The 20,526-nt window shown below is 27.4% G+C and overlaps 5 protein-coding genes across 5 annotated transcripts; 2 read left to right on the top strand and 3 right to left on the bottom strand.

Annotated features, from left to right (window-relative positions):
- Nucleotides 1-4,267: 4,267 nt before the first annotated feature.
- Nucleotides 4,268-4,777, bottom strand: EIN_160980 (hypothetical protein; the record flags this gene model as incomplete). The annotated part of the gene is made up of 1 exon (XM_004185842.1): nucleotides 4,268-4,777. One exon carries the CDS (start codon nucleotides 4,775-4,777, stop codon nucleotides 4,268-4,270), a length of 510 nt encoding a protein of 169 aa, XP_004185890.1.
- Nucleotides 4,778-5,517: 740 nt separating this feature from the next.
- EIN_160970 (hypothetical protein) lies at nucleotides 5,518-6,870 on the top strand (the record flags this gene model as incomplete). Its single annotated transcript, XM_004185841.1, has 1 exon — nucleotides 5,518-6,870. One exon carries the CDS (start codon nucleotides 5,518-5,520, stop codon nucleotides 6,868-6,870), a length of 1,353 nt encoding a protein of 450 aa, XP_004185889.1.
- Nucleotides 6,871-8,836: 1,966 nt separating this feature from the next.
- Nucleotides 8,837-9,997, bottom strand: EIN_160960 (intracellular ribonuclease LX precursor, putative; the record flags this gene model as incomplete). The annotated part of the gene is made up of 1 exon (XM_004185840.1): nucleotides 8,837-9,997. One exon carries the CDS (start codon nucleotides 9,995-9,997, stop codon nucleotides 8,837-8,839), a length of 1,161 nt encoding a protein of 386 aa, XP_004185888.1.
- Nucleotides 9,998-11,365: 1,368 nt separating this feature from the next.
- EIN_160950 (Tropomyosin, putative) lies at nucleotides 11,366-12,802 on the top strand (the record flags this gene model as incomplete). The annotated part of the gene is made up of 2 exons (XM_004185839.1): nucleotides 11,366-12,248; nucleotides 12,408-12,802. The coding sequence occupies 2 exons, from the start codon at nucleotides 11,366-11,368 to the stop codon at nucleotides 12,800-12,802; spliced, it is 1,278 nt and encodes a 425-aa protein (XP_004185887.1).
- A 3,675-nt stretch (nucleotides 12,803-16,477) lies between these two features.
- On the bottom strand, nucleotides 16,478-17,038 carry EIN_160940 (hypothetical protein; the record flags this gene model as incomplete). Its single annotated transcript, XM_004185838.1, has 1 exon — nucleotides 16,478-17,038. One exon carries the CDS (start codon nucleotides 17,036-17,038, stop codon nucleotides 16,478-16,480), a length of 561 nt encoding a protein of 186 aa, XP_004185886.1.
- Nucleotides 17,039-20,526: the final 3,488 nt, after the last annotated feature.

Here is a 20,526-nt window from a genome sequence, read left to right as displayed (position 1 = left end):
TTGCTGTAGTCCAATTTACAAATAATCAGTTTACAATTGATTCATTAAAAATTACAAAAGATAAGGTGATTTCTGTTAATAAAGACGCAGTTAACATTTTCAATAAAAAAGAAATTCTTTCCACCTATCAAATTAGTGCAAAAATAATGAAGGTGTGAAAAGTTTGATTTATATAACGTCATATGAAACAACACTTTAAATGACTAAAAATGTTGATGAAATTGTTTTGACGTTTTTTCAACAACAACACCAGTTGGAACTTTTGTTTTGATAAGTGAAAATAGCAATATCGCAGTCACATTCACAAATACCAATAAAAACTTTATATTGATAATTGAAACAAGTAATCTTTTTAAAATTACAGAGAGTGGAGATTGTGTTAATATAACACAAAAATTAAGAATTACAGAATCAAGCAATATACAAATTAACATTGAAAACAATGGAATGTCCGACGTGTTTTATTTTAATGAAAATAATATATGCATTCATTGCAAAACCAGAAAATTGCATGGGTATACATGGTATAACATGTCTTCTGGTTTAAATCTAAATTGTTTAAAATTTTAATAAATTCAATAAAAATTGTGAAATTATCAAAGTAACAAACAATTTTCGTTTGAGTTGTGTAAATGAATATTATCTCAATATTAATGGAATATATTCAAGTTGTAATAATAATTGTAGTGTTTATTGTTTAGAAAACAAGTTACAATCATTTGAATTAAAATTTCTTGACACATCTAAAACATAAAATAATCATAAAATGGTCTGTAATTTATGTAAAATGGATATGTTTAAAAGAGAACACAAACATGTGTATTGATTTAAAAGAAACAACAAAAAACTGTAAAATATAATTATGGGAACAACTTCACGTTGATGTGCCGTTTGTATAAATAAATATTACAGAGATAATTTCAGTTGTAAACCGTTTATTTCCAATTGTGAATATCGTAACACAGTTTAATTTGTGCATTTGACCATTTCTTGTTGACCAATTCGACAAGATGTGTTTTTCATTTGGAAAATTTCAAATAACAGAGTGTTGCCAAGTGGTGTGACATATGTAATGATGGCTTTTTTATTGACAAACAACATCGAACTTCATGTGGCTCAAAACGTCCGATTATGTGGATTGTAATAGATACTGGTCGATGAACTTTGTGTGTACAAAACTACATTTTATCAAAACAGTCTTGTGTTATGTTTCAAAAATTAAACGTTGTAAAGAAGGCCGTTATTCCAAATACTTTAAATGCAACTTCTTGTATATTCTAAGTGAAGATGTAATAAATTTTGAATCACATGTAGTTTGATGGATTGTTTTATTGGTGATTCTTTTCTTGATTGTGTGTGTTGTATTTTTCATTTTCATTGCCTTTTATTTCACAAAATTTTTATTAAAGAAAAACAACAACTATTTTTGATATGAACGGATGGAATGTGTATTTCACAGCAATAACACCATCATTAAAAAAGAAGTAAATAGAACTGCACTTCATTTCGTTGGTGGCGATAAAATCGAAATATCAATTTCCAAAGAAACATCAAAATTTTTTCATTTGTTGGTAATTGTTCTAACAATTCAATCAAATAAATAAAATAAAAAATAGGTCTGATCTGAATAAATTTTATAAATATTAAAGTATAATTAATCTAATTTATTTTACCATTGAAACAATTAGCAAATTACAGATAGAAGAAAAAAGAGTTGACAAGGATATAGTCGGTGACAAAAATTAATGTTTTATAAAACAAAATAACAAAAAAATTAAAATAAAAATTTGTAAAAAACCTTTTTATTACATGGAAATTGAACCAACACTACCTGTCAATCCTCTCGCCCCAAATGATGTTCATATTGTTATGCCTTTGAAGCCCGCGGACATTCTTTCTTGTCGCTTTCTGGAGCAATTCCCAGAAGATTTGGGCTCTGGTAAAAGCAAAAAATGATTAGAGGAGTTATGAACTATGAAGAAATGACACACAATGTTGAAAGCGTGAAAGAACAATTAAAAGAAGTCAATCAATCAAATAAATTCTCTTTAAAAGACGTTTTGAATGCACAACAAATATTGCAATTCTTTATATTTGATGAATTGTTTTTTAGCTTGGAAACCCGAAGGGAGCAAATAGCAACAGTCTTTTCAATTCTAAGAGGAGAGTCTTTAGTCACCTATAGATCAGTTGGAATTTTGTTCAATTCACATTTAAGTCTCATTCAAAAGGAAATTACCGAATACAAGAAAGAACAAACAACTGTAAGAAGGACAACAATGGAAAGACCTTCATTCTTTGACAAAAGAACCAAATTTGTAGCTGACACATTTTTTCAATATTGCAATAATCAAAAATAGCCTTGACATATGCAGCATTCTCTAAACATGTTGAAAGAACAAAAGGAACAACGTTTAAACCAGATACAGCGAGAAAGTGGGTTCTCAAAACATTTGACCTCAAAACAATCGAAGGGAAACCGGAAGACATCGGACGATTATCAATAAACCCCGAGGACATCATAACGAATAACATGGAGATGGAAGACTTTAATGATATAAATAGTGGTCTTGTCTTTAACATCGATGAAGTTGGTTTTCAAGACTTTTGCGACAAGAAAACCGTCAGAGTGCTTGTTCCCAAAAATGTTGACGTTGAAAGGATTAAGATTGGTGTTGGAAGAAGTGGTAAGAGATCCACTATTATCTGTATGATATGTTTGAATGGCACTACAGCGTGTCCCGGTGTTGTAGTGACCAATAAAAGGCTTGACATTAAGCTGTTGTCGACGTTTTCTGATGCAACCTTTTTCACCAACAACACGGGATTTGCAACCAAGGAAATCTTCTGCAACTGGATGATGAATGTAGTGGTTGAATACATCAAAGCCAAAAGAATTTTACTTCGACTTCCACCAGACGCGCCTGCACTGATCACCATCGACGGTTTTTCTGGACACAATTACGATGAGTTGAGTACACAATTGGCACAATCACACATCAAGCTTCACAAGTATATACCACATTGTTCTCATTTGGTGCAACCTTTGGATCTGTGCCTTTTCTGTTCAGTGAAAAAACAATGTTCAAACAGAACTCCCCTTTTCAAAACCTCTGTTTCATCTTCTGAATTGACAAGATCATTGCCACCAACAACACCTTCCACAGTCCCAATCGTTCCAAATACCTTATTAGAACACAGAGGTGAACAACAAGGAGTTAATCTCAATGTTGCAATTCGAGAAATAATTGGTTATTTAGCAAATGTAAATAACGTGGCAACAGACGCAATTCGAGAGAGGACAGAGAATAAAAAGTGGGAAAAGACTTACCAACACAATTACCACAATACTGTCAAGCATCGACAGAGCAGCAACACATGAGACCATTATCGCGTCGTTTCAGAGGGCAGGAATGGTTTCTCGTTATGTTGAAGGCTCTTTCCACCTTTTCATTGATATAAAAAGTGCTTCTAGACTTGTTGAAGAGTTTCAGACTTTTTTCCAGACAACAGTATTTCCCAACCAAACAACAATGACAAAACTCACAGCTCCCAACAACGACGTTAATGTCATTAACATCGCAGACCTTGACCCAAAGCAAAAAAGGATGACAAACAAAACAAAGGTCTGCCACATCAAAGCAATGGCAGAGTCCATTGTCCTCTATCCATCCAACGAAACTTTAAACGAACCCATTCTTTCAAGAATAGTAAGATTATACGGAGAACAACCCGTTCTAATGAAACTACGAGACTATTCCCCCATAACAATTTCCAACCGAACTCGTTGGAAACCTTTGAACTCGGTGACAGTGACTGGGAGGGTCTCAATTGAGTCTCTATTTATTTTGAATCTTGGTTTTCCTTTTTTTAAGTTCTTTTTTATTAAGATTGTTTTTTTCTGAAAAACTTGAATACACTTTTGCATTTTTTGTGTTATTAAAATTCTTGGTCTATTTTCCCCTCAGTTTTTTGGAAAACAACGAAAAAATAGCAAAAGTGTGTCGTCACCTACTTTACCTTTACCATCCATTTATTGGGATTAATAACCCATACCAATAGAGAAAAAAACATTTAACTGAAAATATCCTCGAAAAAAATGGGTTATTTATACTTTGTCACTGACTTTATCCTCCATCTGTAATTACAACAAGACAAATTATTTTCCAACCTTTTACATGGTTTTATAGTACATATTAATCCGTTTTGATTAATGTAAATGATATCCTTGATAATCTATTAAAATAGAACCCCCAATTAATAAATTTCAATTAAAAATTTTATCTGAAGTGATTTGTGAAACAAAATCAGACGACCCACCAATCGCAATTGCATTCACCAACTCGGTAATTGAGGTGACACAGTCGACAACCATCTTGGGGTGATATTTCTGTGCCTCCTTATCAAGGCAAGTAAAGAGGACACAATTTTGTGTCAATAGCCCACATGTATAAATTTCAGTGACTTTTAATTCTCCGAGAATTGTGTTTAAGTTGGTCCCAATGAATGAACTGGCATGCGTCTTCTTGACAACTTTTGCCTCCGGGAACGCAGAAACAAGGTCTTCACAAAGTTTGTCACCATCTGTGCCTTCCTCAAAGAAGGGAGCACCCTTTGGCGCAACGTGTTGAACTAAAACTACGTGATAATTATTTGTTATAAATTGCTTCCCAAGAGTTATTACTTTCGCTTTGGTTTCTTCTGCTTTAAAACAGGGCACTTTGCCAGTCGACATGTAATCATTTTGAACATCTATAATTACGAGGCACTTGCTCATTTAATCTTGATAGTTTTACAATTAAAATGTTTTTATTTGGTGTGTTTTTATAAAAAAGTATTCATATAATATTATTTTATCTTATTATTACTTATTACTTTAAGTTAATATTGACGTTTTCGAATTTTCATTTCAAATGGAAAAGTGGTTTTAAAGTCTTTTTTTGAAGAATTAAAAAGTAAATGTTTTTTAAATATGAAATTTTGGTCACAGTTTTTAACATTGTTTTTATCAAACGTACGTTTCTGATGTTTACGGTCAAAACTCTTACTCATTTTGTATGGGCATTTTGACTCAAACCCAAAATATCAGAATTCTATTGAGTTGTTTGTATAATTTGATTGGATGAAATGCAATTTAAAAAAACAAAAATAACCATACCCACTTGCTCTTGAGAGTGTTGATTGAATTATATAATCGATATAGAGTCATCTATTTAACGTTGTTAAGCAATTGTCGAACCAATATAAAAATATTTTTTTTCAGAAAATTTATCATAACACAATTAAATAATTTTTTAATATTTATCGGTTTAAAAAATAAACCAATTGCCTTTTTATAAAAAAAAACTGTTTATTTTTTTTGTAAATAAGACAATGATAACAACTGACTCTTTATTATTTCACAATATCAAAATTTTTTAATTTCTTGTTATTTTTTTGATAAAAATAACAAACAAATATAAATAATTGCTTTGAATCTTGACATTCTAAAAATTAAAAATTATCAAATAAAAAAACATGAATACTCGCCTTGAGATGGTTTATCTTACAAATGTGTTGCTTTACATTCAGCAAGAAACAACACTTCGTTATTTTCGTCAAGTTAACAAGAAGGCACAAGACGCAATCCGATGTTTAAAAATAAACCCACGTTCTATTTATTATAGTTACGATTTTCTTTTTAATTTCTTTCCACATCTTAACACTCTAACTGGCAACCTGGAAACTTTACAACATTCCCTGACAAAAATTCAATTGGACCAAATTACGTGGATAGACTGCTCAAACACGCTTACTTTACCAGAAGCATATTCTCTAAATATTTTAAATAAAATCATAACCATTTTAGTGAACATAGAAAGTTTGCAATTTATTTCTCAAAAGTGTAGAAATGTTAGGAAGGTCGTTATTAATACAGACGACGACTTAACTATCCCGGATGTGAAGTTTTTCAGACTTCAAAAATTCATAGTGAAAAATTGCACAGACAAAAAGTTGGAGTTAAACATTTTGCAATTTGCAGCAACAAACCCAGAAGTGTTTATCGGTATGCTTAATTATAACAATGACGACATAGACATCGCAGACTGTTTAAATACAAGATTTAAAATAATTCAACATGTAGCAAATTCAGAAGAAGAATTAAAAATAAACACAGTGTTCACAGATGTGAAAAAAGCTTTAGATATAAGCCCAATTACTATCAAAAAACTTGATTTAAACACTTTAAACCCCGAGAAAATGTATAAATTAAAATACCTCAAAGCTACTCCTACTAAACCTCCAACAAAAATTTCACTTAAAATTGAAGACAACACAGCGAAAGTGATCGATTTTTCAAAGTACACGAGTGTTGATAATATTAAACTCCTCTTTGAGAAGTCGGTCGCAGTGTCACTTGTTCTTCCAGTGATGTCAAATCCATATTTACATGAATTAAAAGTTCTCAACGTTATGTCAAAATCTGATAACCCAATTGACTTTGTTGGATGCAACGGCTGTGAAAATTTGACAGTGATTCACATCGAGTGTAATATCAAACGAATTGTCATAAATACACACAAAAAGGTTCATTTGGTTTTGATAAATACATCAAAAAGTAGAGCAAGTTTGTATTTCCAAATTGCGCCAAACTGTAAGTACTGTGCTATAAAAGGCAATTTTGATTTGGAAAACATCTCTTTCAATAACACGGGGATGGACTCTTTGTTCGAATTTAATGGGTGGGAATCTTTACAAAAAGTCAAATTTTACATAGGAAATGATGTTAAAAGGTATCAGGCAAGAGTTGCCGCGAAAAGAATATGTGATATATTGGGAAGGATAATTAACATCGAATTTTGTGGAAAAGAAAATACTATTAACATATAGGAATTTTTTGTCATTTTTTGTTATATTGCATTGAAATGGAATATGAAAACAACCAAACTTTAATAACATGAAAGTTGTATTTATTTATTATTTTTTGTTAAAAATACCAAATATAATACAGCATAAACATAAAGTGTTGTAAAAATTGAAAAATGTAAGATAAAACAGTGTTATTTAACCAATTTCAACAACTTTTATAAAACCAAATAACAATAATTATAATCTGTGAATCTTAACAACAAAAATAGACCAAATAATAATCTAAAAGTGTTAAGTTTTATTTTTTGTTATAATTCCAAATTTTTAAATTAACAATTAAAACAGTCTTTGGTTTGAAGGTTAGGAAGTTGTTATTTATATTATTAAACAGCAACATTTTAAGAAAACAACAAAATAAAATTTAAAAAGGATAATATTGTAAATTGGTTTTCTTATAAATTAATAAAGTACCGAAAATTGAAAAAATATAATGTTTGTATAAATACATTGTAAGTTTATCAAAAATACACAAATTTTGTTAAGAATGTACATTAAGTACATTCTTTAAAATTTCGGTTAAACTTATAAAGCAACATTTTTAAAGTGTTAATTATATATTTTCAAAATATTTTGGCTTTTATGAACCAAAAATGCCCAGACTGATTATATATCAACTATTTCAATTATCAAATTATTATCCAATTACTTCAATTTTATAACTCTGATTCGTGTAGCGTTAAAATATTTTTCATCTGTCAGATCCCCATTTTGTAATTTATAACTTTTGGGATTGCACTCCGATTGATTTAGATTACCCTTGTTAATACTTATATCATGGCCGCCAAAGAACCCATAGCCAAACTGAAACAACGCGCTTCCGTGACTTCTCTCTAATAAGAAAGCATACTCCACACATTCTTTTTTAATTTCAAACTTCTTTGGATTCAATTTTCCGTTTCTCACAAGAGAGTAAACAAAGGCAGTGTTACTCTCCACCCACTCTCCCACTTTTATTACTTTATCATACAAAACCCCTCCAAATTTATTGTTTTTGTCATCTTCAATTAAAAACATCAAATTGTCGTTGTTGACGATGTTTTCAATGAAGGAAGAAACGTTAAACCCTTTCTTTGAATTAGATGAGTCAAATATAACACTTTTTATCTTCTTTTTTGAAATGTGTTCTAAACACTCTATTTATTCTTTTAGTGGCTCAGAAATAACAATTTTGTTCCTCGAGCATTCAACTTTGAAACTTTGTGTTATATCAGCTATTTTTGAATTGCGTATTTCTTCTAATTTTTGAACTTCTTTAATGTGTGGAGCTGATTTAGTGATGTACTCCTCTTGGAAAAGTGCAGTGAGAATGTCAACAATCTTATTGTCATAAATATCTAAATGTTCTGTTTCATTTTTTTGAAAGGTCAAAAATTGTTCTTTTAGTGTGTTGTAAAAAGATAACAACTTGTTGAGAACCAAATCAACAGAATTGGATATTCCATTGCGCTTTTTTATTAAGTTTTCCAGTTTATGATAACTTGTTTTTGCGTTATTAATTCTATCAGAAAGAGGAAGAGTCGTGTCATCTATAAAATCATCAACCTTATTTACTTTAAAATAGTTGCTCAAAAGTGTTTTTGATTCTAAACATAGTTGAAAAATATCATCAAGTGTTTTGTGAAGCATTTACAATAATATAATATCTTATAGTTTTGAAGATTTAAAAATATATATATATTTTATTTATAAGTTATTTCGAGGTTTTTTTTAAATAAAATTTTCAATAATAAATTAATAATAATAAATTAATTAGATAAATTTTAGATGGGTGATATTAAAATCAATAGATACATTATTTATAATAAATAATAGTAATAATTTTCTTTAAAAAATCAATTTGTATTTTTATTTATAGATTTAATTTATTTTGTTGATTACTATAAACTTTTTTTATGTTGTTAATTAAAAAAAACAATACAATTTTTAATTAATATTCGCAATTATTTCTGGGAATTATTGATGGGTCAAGTAAATACCCGGGAAATTCTTTTAGCATTACGCGTTTATGGCATGATTGTTCTTCAAATTTTATAAATTTGTTGGGGCAATTTATAGGTTCTGGATTAAGTCTTTTTTTAGATGGATCGTAACACACTCTAATCTCATAAAGAGATGTTCCTTCCTTACAGAAAAATGTTGGCTTAGCACCATAAGCTTTTCTCACTACATCTCTGAGTTTTTCGATGTCATACAATTTGTTGGTTCTTACTTTCAATTTACTTCTTCTTAAAACCTTCCAAATATTAATTCTTCTATACATTTTAATTGCTGTGTTGAAATAATCCACTGGTCCATCACCTCCACTAAAAGTAGTTAGTGAACATGTACCATGTTTGTCGTACTGATACATAGAAGATTTACATTTATCAGAAGAAAACCAATGCTTTTGTACACTTTTTAATAGTTTTTGATTGTTCAACAATCTTTTTTCAACACTGTTATAACTGAATTTATTTCGACAGCAAAATATATTCCTATTTGCAAAAATGGACGGCCAAAGTCCGTGGAGGAAAAACTTTTCCTTGACTCTTTTTGTTGTTTTTGGAATTGTACACAATTGATGTGCACATCTTTCGCCAGGCCAATATTGAACAAGAACAAGAAAATCGTATTTTCCTTTTTTAAGTGGATAATATCTAAGACATTTTCTATGATTTTCCAAATATGTTATAGTTGTTGGTAACAAATATGTATAAGGCGGGTATGGGATTTGTTTTGGTGGTTCGTCTTTATGTTCTCGTGTTGATGATGATTGAGCAGTCTGTTTTGAAGTGGATGGCTGTTCACTTGATGATTCTAATTTCTGTCTTTTTGATTCATGTTTACTTTGTGATGAAGTGTCTTCATGAGTTGTGTGTTTTCTTTTGTGTGTGTGTTTGCCACTTGTTGTTGATGTGGATGGTTGAGAACTTGTAGATGTTGTTGGTCTTTCTTGTGTTCTGTGATGAGAAGTACTTGGACGCGATGATGTGTGATGACTTCGTTTGTGTGACCTTTCTCTGTGTGAACCATGCCGTCTTGGTTCATCTGGTTGTTCAAATGATAAACAAATTGATGCAAACAATGCAACTTCTATCAGAAGTATCATCAAATATATTCAATTATAGAGTTCAATTGGTTTTCAAAAGTAATAAAATTGACTTAGTTATCAAGAGGGTATAAAATTTTTTAACATATTAAATTTATAAATAAAATTGTGTTTATTTTTAAATAATAAAAAGTAATTATTGAATGATGTTTGAATGAATATACTACAAAATTAAAATTTAAATATATTGATATAATGATATACCGTTTGTTAAATAAGTATTTATAATGTAGGTATTTAATTATAAAGTTAGTCTGTAAACTTTTTTTTAATTTTTTAATATTGTCTTCAGATTAAAATGTTCCTATCTTAAGTAAAAAGCAAAACCCCAAAAGTATTATAAGAAATATAACTATTCCTAAACTAATTAACCAATAACATAATCAATAACGTAAATAAGGTTAAGACCATTGACCAATTGTTTTTAAACATCTAAAAGCGATAAACAAGGTTTAAAGGGTTATAAATTTAATCAAAATAACGGGAAATTATTGCTAACAAACTTCAAAAAGTTTTATAGTCTTTTTGAAAATCAATGACTTGATTAATTGGCTGTTTAATACTCCGCGACCCTCTTTCCTCGACGCTCACGACGCAACTTATTTTTTTGATTTTTGTATTTTTATATTCACATTTACAGTTTTGATTCATCGTTGTATTTGATTGTTTAATGCATGTTCGTTAACACGTTTTTGAATATCACAATTGTTTTTTATTTACGTCGAGTACCAAATTAATAGTTTTATTTGTTGATGTAAAAAAGCTTCGTTTCTTTGTATTAGAGTGTGAATCGTTGACAATCAATTTTATTGTTGTTTTTTGTTTTTGCATGTAATTTTTGAGTTATAAAAAAAGAAAAAACAAACAATTATAATCGATAAATAAGGTTAACAAAATAAATAAGGTTTCTAAACTGGCTTTGATTATTTTTTTTACAAACTTCTCAAAAGTCTCGAGTGTTTTTATTAAATATAAAAAACGAATCAAAAATGTATATATTAGAACATGATTTTAATATTTAATATATTAATAAATAATCTATAAAGTTGTAAACTCCATGAATCGTTTAAAATAAATTTCCCGATTTTTATTGGACAATATAACCAAATTCCAATGAACTACAAAAACTAATAAATAAACCTCCTTCTTAATATATTGGTTTTGTTTTATTTCTTTTTCAACTGAAATTTTTAAATAAAAAAGGTAAATTAATTGTAAATTAGAATTCTTCTATATTAACATTAATATATACCAAAAATATAAACTTAATTTTTGCTTCAAAATAATAGGTGAACTTCAAATTGATTCGTAAACAAATTTAAAACCGAATTAATTAATTTAAGATGAATCTTCATATTTTCAAAATCAATGGCAGAAGATTTAGAACAACTCAAGACGATCGGTCAGAAGAAGTTCCAAGACCAAGCCGTCTGGATGTTAAATGCGATGTGGTTCAAAGAGAAAGATGCCCGAGCTGAGGAGTTATGGAGTTTAGTCTCTCTCTTTGCCTCATTAGAGCAAGAGAATGGCAAAGAGGGTTGTGGCCTTGATGAAGTCAACATGCACCGAGTTTTTGAGAAATTGAATGCCCAGCAGACCTTCCAAGAGATGAGAAATCACATGAGGAAAGTTGGTGTGACTTCCTTCAAAAAGATTTCGATGATCAATTTCCTCATTTTCCACTTTGGGTATGACTGGAAGGAAGTCGTCAACGCTCCACAAGGGGGCAACATCGAAGGCATTGAAAAGGCCAAGAAGATGTTAGAAGACGTTACCATTGCTTTAGAGAGTGCCACCAAGAAAGCCGAAGAGTCCAAAGCCGCTGCTGAAGAGTCGAGAAAGAAGACTGCTGAAGCCAAGAGTGCAGCAACTGAAGCAACTAAAAAGGCTGAAGAATCAAAAGAAAAGGCAGAGGAAGCTGCTAAGAAGGTCGAAGAGGCTGACCAAACAGCTAAAGTCGCAAGTGAAGCTGCTGACGTTGCTAAAAAGGACGAAGATGTCGCCATTGCTCGTCAGAAAGAAGCTCAAGCTGCTGAAGATGAAGTGACCAAAGCTTTGAACGAAGTCAAGTCACAAGAAGATGCCAAAGAAAACAAGAAAGTCGCTTTAAAGAAGAAAATCGAGACTGCTGGTTTAGTCGCAAAGAATGCTGCTATTCAAGAACTCGCAAAATTGGAAGACGAAGACGACTTGCCATTGAGAAGAGCAAAAATGACGTTGGAAGCTGCTCAAAGAAAGGCGGCAAAGCCTGGTTTGTTATATCTATCAATATATAGTATATTATAGTATATATTATTATAATAATTTATATGATAATTTATATGATATCAACTAGTATAAAGTACTATATTCACAGTATTGTACTGATGACGCGGAACATTTTGATAATAACACGATAATTAATTAATAGTAAAAATTGCTACTGAAGCACGTGAAAAAGCATCAGCGACTGCGCAACAGGCGCTCGACGCTAAAAATGCTGCAGACGAAGCTAAAGCACAAGCAGAAGAAGCTCAACAACAAGCAGAAAACGCCTTGAAAGCTTCTAATGAAGCCAAAGCACAAGCAGAGGAAGCTCAAGCACAATCTGAAGAAGCAGAGAAACAAGCAGAAGAAGCTGCTCAGGCTGCAGAAGAAGCTGTCCAAGACGCAAACAACAAAGTTGCCGAGGCAGAAGCATATCTTGAAGAACAGAAAAAGAAGGCGGAAGGCAGTGGACAAGGTGCTATTTGGTTCATGCAAAGAGAAGTTACCGAAAAGAAGAAGTTTATGCCAGTTAGAAAGGGAGGTATCGTCAAGAAATAAGTTTTCTTGATGCTTCAAGTAATTTTGAAAAGATTTCAGTCGTTTTTTTAATTTTTTTAAATAACAAAAACACATTTTATTTTATTTAAACAAATAAATTATTTGTGAACAATTATTTAAAAATTTTAGGGTGTTTTTGACAAGTTTTTACTCGGATATTTCTCTTTATTTTAGTTTTTTATCATCACGTTTGTTTTTATGAACACGATAAACCTTTAAAATGTTTAAAGTATTTTATAAATTTTAGATTTCTGGTTTTTTGGAACTTGAATTTTGTTTAATGTAATTACAAGTGTTAATTTTGATAACAAACTTTAATTATTTAATTTTAAAGTGGAAATCGAAAATTTAACAAATATATTATAATATGAAGTGATAAATCAATAAATATTATAAATTTTATATTGAATTAGTTTTTATCAATAATTTAAATAATATTTATAACTCAAAACATACTTTTTTATTATCTTAATCGTATGTACGTCAAATTAAATATTTTCATTTTATAAAAAATGGTTTAATAAAATTTCAATTATTAAACACATGCACATCGAAAAATTTCATCACTTTGGTGTTGTTTTATTTCTTTGTATGTTGATTCGTTTTCAAGTAATTCACACACGACAGTAAGAATAAACTCCACGATTCCTTGGTTTGTTTTTGAAGAGCATACGAAGAAGTTAATGTTATGCTTCTTTGATATATTTTCAATATTTTTCAATACATCTTGATTTATTTCTAAGTCACTTTTTGTCATTATAATGTATTTATTCTTCAATTGGTCTTGTGCTTTTATATTGTCAATTTCTTTTATTAACAATTCTATGTTTCGTGCAGAATTGATGTTATCACAAGAACAACATAATATATACCCATTCACGCATTGATGTTCAAATCTCGGCATCCTTTGAATATCATAGGCGCAATCTTAATGTTATTAATACAGTATTGTCGAAAGAATAACAAACAAGGACCAAATATCAATACTTTTATTATTTTTCTGTCAATAATTAATTTCTATTTGTTATTTATAACATTTTTATTAAAGAAAAAGATTAATAATTGATAATTACAATAATTATTTATAAAATTATTAATTTAACAAATCAAGTTACTTTATTTTTGGTGGAATTAGTAACAAATAATTGTTTAATTTATGATGTTATATTAACAAACTTTGGTTACAAAACCCATGTATGTTTCTAATAGGCCGTTTTCCACAAAAGTGTCATTCATTAATCTCTCAATAACCGATTTCTACGTTTTAATATTTGTTTAAATATAAGAACAAAAACTTTTCCAACATTTTGGTCACCAATTAATAACAGATTAACTTTTTGTGTCGGGCTTTCCATTTATTTTTTTTTAGTTTTTTTAAAAAAACATGAAAGGTATTTTTTTTAAATTTTCAAAATTACAATTTATATAAGAGCACAAATTTTATTTGTTATTTTTATTTGAATAATATTTAAATTTATATTCTAATTAAAATTGTTATATTGTATATCAAATTATTCTAAAGTATTATAATTAAAGTGTGTCTAGTTCATTTGAGTTAAGTGTAATTTAATTATAAATTATAGTTAGAACATTTTTATTGTAATAAAATAACATTTTATAAGTTTTTAATAAAAAATATAAACAAGAAGACATGATTTATTTTCATTTTTGTTGTTTGTGTTTTGAACAACTGTTGTTGTTTTGTTTGTTGTATAATATTCAGTACCTTCTCTTTTATTCAAAACACTGTTTATAATATCATCATTTACATAAAACACTCCATCACTCTTTAACGCACTCATTTCATACATTCTCACTTTGGTCATTTTTAACTTCTTGATGAACTCCCTTTGACTTACTCTGCACTCGTTGTAATTATCTCTCCAATTACCAGCAACACATAAAATTGGTTCATTCGTTGTGTTACGTTTTTCCTTTAATTTTTGAACCGAATCTAAAATTAATTCAATGTAATGGTCGATCATATCAAACGTCCCAAAATTTTGAAAATTGAATAAAAGAAGCACGGCGTCTTTCATATACATTTCACTGTATCTTATACAACGGTCTGGGTGGTAGTGGTAATATGTTTCTGATGAATCTTTAAGTTATTGAAATTGAATTTACATTTTTATATTAAAAAAAATAAATAAAAATATCGATAACATGTAAATCACAATAAATAATAATAAATATTATTAAATGTTATTAAAATGAGTCACCATTTTCTTAAAAGTGTATATTCAATTATTGTTTGTGTTCATATATTAAATACAATAAATTAAATATATTTCAAAGTTATAATATTTATTTAATAACATATATTTAATGTTATTGTTTAATATTTATAAATTTATATACATTCAATATATAGGTTACATTTTATTGTTTTACATTTTTAATAAATTATAAGTTGTCATTATTATTCACACAAATATTGAGTTTAAAAAAAGAACAAACAAGTTTTAAAATATTGTATTTTTAAGTTTTTATTTCTTCGATTTAAATTTAGTAATACAAAGTCTTCAAGAAAATATAGACCAGCATCATGATTAAAATCCTCTTCACCTTTCAAACGGTTGGTAATTTTATAACAAAAAAGGTTTCTACCGGTGTGGTATTCTCCAGTCACGTAAATCCTCATAAATTCAAATTCTTCGCGTATTGTTTGAGTAGCCATCGATTATTATCAATTTGTATTTATTTACTAGTTTTCGTTTTTAAATCACTTTAATGGTAAATAATTTAAATTGGTTTGTAGTTTTAATTTATTGTTAAACTTTAATAAACAAAAAAATTCAAATTGATTGATTTCACACAAAATTTGATTTTCTTTTAATTTTTAAATATATCAAAAGATAAAATCAATTAAAATCGTTGTTTTGATTAAAAATCTTTTTTGTGTCTTACTTCAAAACAATTTAACACTTAGTATATAGTTACTTCATGATGCATTGATGATCACAAATTTGTTATTTTTGAAGTAATTTATAACGTTAATATATCACATTATATTTATAATTTAGCATTTATATAAGAAAATGAAACAATCAAAAAGTAATGATATAATCTAGTGTTTTATTTAATATAAATAATAAAATAAGATATACAATTTAAGGTCTTCAAACAAATATAAAATAATATTAAATTTTAACACGAAAAAAGATGTATAAATACTTTGTTGTTATTAACATCCACAAGATTTGTTCTCAATTTTTGGTTCTTCCAAGTCAATAGTTGTTACCACTGATTGTCTATTTGTGATTATATATTATTCAAAAAATATATAAAGTTAAATTGTTATATAAAACACACCACTTATATTAAATACAGACACACAAATATAATTTTAATATTTGATATAATTAAATTAAACTTGTTTAATAAAAATAAAGTTTTATTTTGTATATCACAGTCAATATAAAAAATCATAAATTGTAAACTTATAATTAACAATCAAATAATTAGTTTTATTAAAATATTTTTAATTTAATAATTAAATAAACTCTTAATTAACTGATTGAAAATAAACCTATTAAGTATAGTATATATATTAATAATATATTAATATATTAATACATTTAACTAAAATAAAATCGTTATATTTTAAACGATTTTTCTTCAATGTAAAAATGAAGATGTTAACTTTAAATTATAAAACAAAAGAAAATGACTTCAAATAACTATACAAACAAACGGTTGCATCTGTTGAGCAAATTTGGTGTTTTTGAGTGCCAACTCAGCTAACTCGAAAAAAGCGTTTTCCACATTTGTTGCGTCTTTTGCTGACACCAAAAAACACTTGAATTTCTTCATAGTAGCCCACACCTCGAATTTGTTCTGAGTGATTTGCCACTCAAATTCGTCGACGTCGGCTTTGTTTGCCACGGCCACAAATGGGATATCTTTCCCAGTGAATCGTGTGAGATCTTCGATCCACTGGTCTAATGAATTTAACGACTCGCTCGATGTCAAAGAACACACTAAAACACACCCATCAGTTCCTCTAAAAAACGAATCAGAGACACACCGAAACCGCTCGGATCCACTTGGATCCCATACAGTCAAATTCACTATTTGATTCTCTAATGATATTTGACGTGTTGATAAATCAACGCCAATCGTTGCTTTGTAGTCACACGAATACTTCCGGTTGATAAATTGATTGATTAAAGAAGTTTTCCCAACAAAACTGTCCCCTAAAACTACTATTTTCAAAGTCACTTTGGAAGACATATGCAATTAAACTGATTTTGAAGTTTTCGAGGCTTTTGTGGAGCTAAAAATATGGATTTTTTTACGAATTGGGTTGGAAGTTAAGACCTAAATTCTTGTTTTCAAAAAGTTTTTTTTATGGTGTGTTGGAATAATTAAAAAAATCAATTAAAATGTAATGTAAATAAATTTTGTTTTTAATAAACAATTTTTGAAGAATTGGTGGTTAATTGATAAAAAGGTTTATAAGTAAATATATAATAAATTTATAATACATATATAATAATATTTTATTATATAATTGTAATAAAATTTTAAATAATAATTAATTAATTTATTATTTATAAAAAACAAAAAATAATAAAAAAATGACAAAATAAAGTAAATTGTCTTGATTAATTAAACTATAAATTGTTAAATTTAATTTGAGTGTTTTAAGTTCAAAGTATTGGCAATACGAGTTCAATTTATTGATTGATATTACAAATTATTTTTCGAAACAATCAATATTTCTATTACAATTTTTTAACTCTGTAAAAATTCAAAATCACACATTTAATCAACACATTATAAACAAACATAAAATATTTATTATTGACAATTGAAAGACAAATATTAACTTTTATTATATTTTATTAAGATATTCTGGTTTTAAAACCATTGTTGTGCATAAATACTTGTTTTATAAAAGTATTTTATTATAACAAGTTGAAATATGTTTTATTTGTGTTATTTAATCATTTCTAAGTAAAGAAAAACATTAAAACTGATATATAATTATATAAATAGAAAATATCCAATTAAATTAAAATAAGTGGTACTAAAGGTTCTTATCAACAACAATGTTTCGGGTATTTTTGACAATAACATTTTAATAATATCAATAATAATTTCAAATTTGTATAATTAATTATTAGTGTTTATTACTAAATTTTCAATTTCAATAAACCAGCATTTATTTGGTCATTGATTCAAAAACACTTGTTGTAACAAACTTTGTGGTACAATATTAAGAAAGTGTTTATTTTTAATTTATAATTATAATATTTATTTTTAATTTTAACTTACATGTGTAACCAACACAAAAACAACACAAATTGTTACATTTGTCATTTTTGATATAAATAAATTTTTATTTGTCAATTTGTTTATGTAATTCCTTTTATCAATTAAAAAAAATAATTTGTCAATTTTATAATAGTTGTAATTTCAAGTCTTGATAACAACAAAAATAAAAAAAATGTTGTGTATTAATGGTATTTATAATTAACTTTTATTAATTTGTCCAATTATTAATAATTATAAGTTTTTTAATTTTTAAATATAACAAATCAATTTAGAATTCACTTATTATTACGAGTTTTCAACACAGGCTTGTTGCAAAAACAATACGTTTAAAAATTGACTAACTTAATTAATATACTAATAAAAATGAAATTAAAATATGAAATCAGTAAAAAGGTTTATTAAGATTATTTTGTGTTTATTAATTATTAAGTAATTCTACTTAATATATATATATATGAATGGTATATGTCTTTTTTATTGCAGAAACAAAATTTTCCAACAAATTATTTTATTTTATAAACTATTATTCAGACTATCTATATATTTTTTTGTGAATTGTCAACAACCAAAAATTATAATTATACAATTTGTAAAAAAAGACTATTTTAAGAAAATTTGTCAACATAATATTTTAAGTGTTGAGTATATTGTATAAACTGCCTTAATTCATTTATAATGAAATAGTTTTCTATTTGTAATCATTATTCCAAAAAATTTAATACTGAATTTTATTAGTTATTTTGAAAAATAAAATAAAAAAAGACTTTAAAAATAAATTGTATTTGTAGACATAGTGAATTGACATATTTAGATAACTCACTTGTAAATTTTATATTATAATTACATATTTCAAAATGTTGAACTTTAAAAAATACTTTAAATTAAAATGTTGATGTTAAGAATGATTTTATTTGTTTTGGTCTATTATTCTAATGGATTAAAAGATGATGATCAACCCATTTTGAGACCATTGTTCAAATCCAAAAAACTTACACAAGCTGGTATAAAGGTTATTAATTCTCTTTTTCATGAAGAAGGCTCTTTTTTAACTCAAAAAATTCAACCTCTTTTGCAAGAAAAATACAAGAATGGTCGCATTTTTGTTGAAGAAGATAGAGCTGTGTTTCAAAAATTGGAATTTGAACACGAAAAGTTTTGGCTTAAACTGATAAAAGTAAAAGAAGACCCAACACAAGAAAAAGCAAAAATAGCACTTAAAGAGCTTATTTCGATCATGAGCGGACAAACCCTTTTTGATTGTTACAAAAATATTGCTCACAATTACATTTTATGGGAAGATAGAATACCTCATGAACCAATTGAGGCAGAACATGTTCATGTTGCTCTTGGTGGTGCGTTGCAAAATTTAAAGAATCTGTACCTTCATTTGAGAGATTTAAAAAACGATCCAATTATTGGTGAGAGTCGAAGTTTAAAACACTCACTGAAAGTAGTTTATCCAATGTTCAATTTTGTGGAAAGACGAACACCATTTGATGCTTGGGTTCAGAGAGAATCACTAGAAAGCCCAACCCAATCAAGTTTGTCACGAACTAACATTTTTGAAAATTAATGTTTTTTTAGTATGAAACAAATAAACAAAAGTCAATCAATTTTTTTAATTGAAAAAAAAAATTCATACTAATTATTTAAAAAAAATCCAATTTTACTTTAATAGTTTATAATCTTAACAACAATAAAAATGTATAAATAATTTATTATTAAATAAACATACGATTTTTAATTTCACAATTCTTATAACAAACATTATCATTTATCAAATAAAATGTTTATTTTTTATTGTAAATTCATACTTTATAATACCTTTTTAGGCAATAATTATTTTAGGAACTTTTCAAATAAACACAATTTTTTAAAAAACATTCGTTCAAAAATTTTATTTGTTGATTTGATTATAATAAAAGTTTTACAATATACACAAACAAAGTTAAATTATTCCAGCAATCACTACAGTCCCTTTAATCAATAAATACATAAATAAAGGTTGAAATACTTTTGTTTGTTAGATCCAGTCAAATCTCTATCAAATATTACATCCATTTGAGTGGTACCTTTATCAAATAAGTTTTTAACAAATCAAAATAAGTTGCCTTACAATAAAAAAATGAAATATTGTTGGTTGTTTTTATTATTATTTATTAATAATAATAATTAATTATAATATATTTGGTTGTTTTTATTTCAATAAATCGAGAAAAATAATTTGTTTAAACGCTTAAATCTGGCACAAATGAATTTAGGAAACCCTCATTAGTTTTTTCTTTTTTCTTTTATTTTACAATCTTTTACTAAATATAAGTTTTTGCTTGAAAAATATCAGACAATTAACAGATATCGTGCTGCAGCAATTGGAGATGTTTATGATGCAAGGAACTTGGAAATTGAACTGAGAACTTGAAACTCGACACGAAAGAGAACGT

This window comes from Entamoeba invadens (genome assembly GCF_000330505.1).
Source record: "Entamoeba invadens IP1 unplaced genomic scaffold scaff_1105074724785, whole genome shotgun sequence".
Taxonomy (NCBI): Eukaryota; Evosea; order Mastigamoebida; family Endamoebidae; genus Entamoeba; species Entamoeba invadens.
This window is presented reverse-complemented; position numbering and strand designations above follow the sequence as displayed.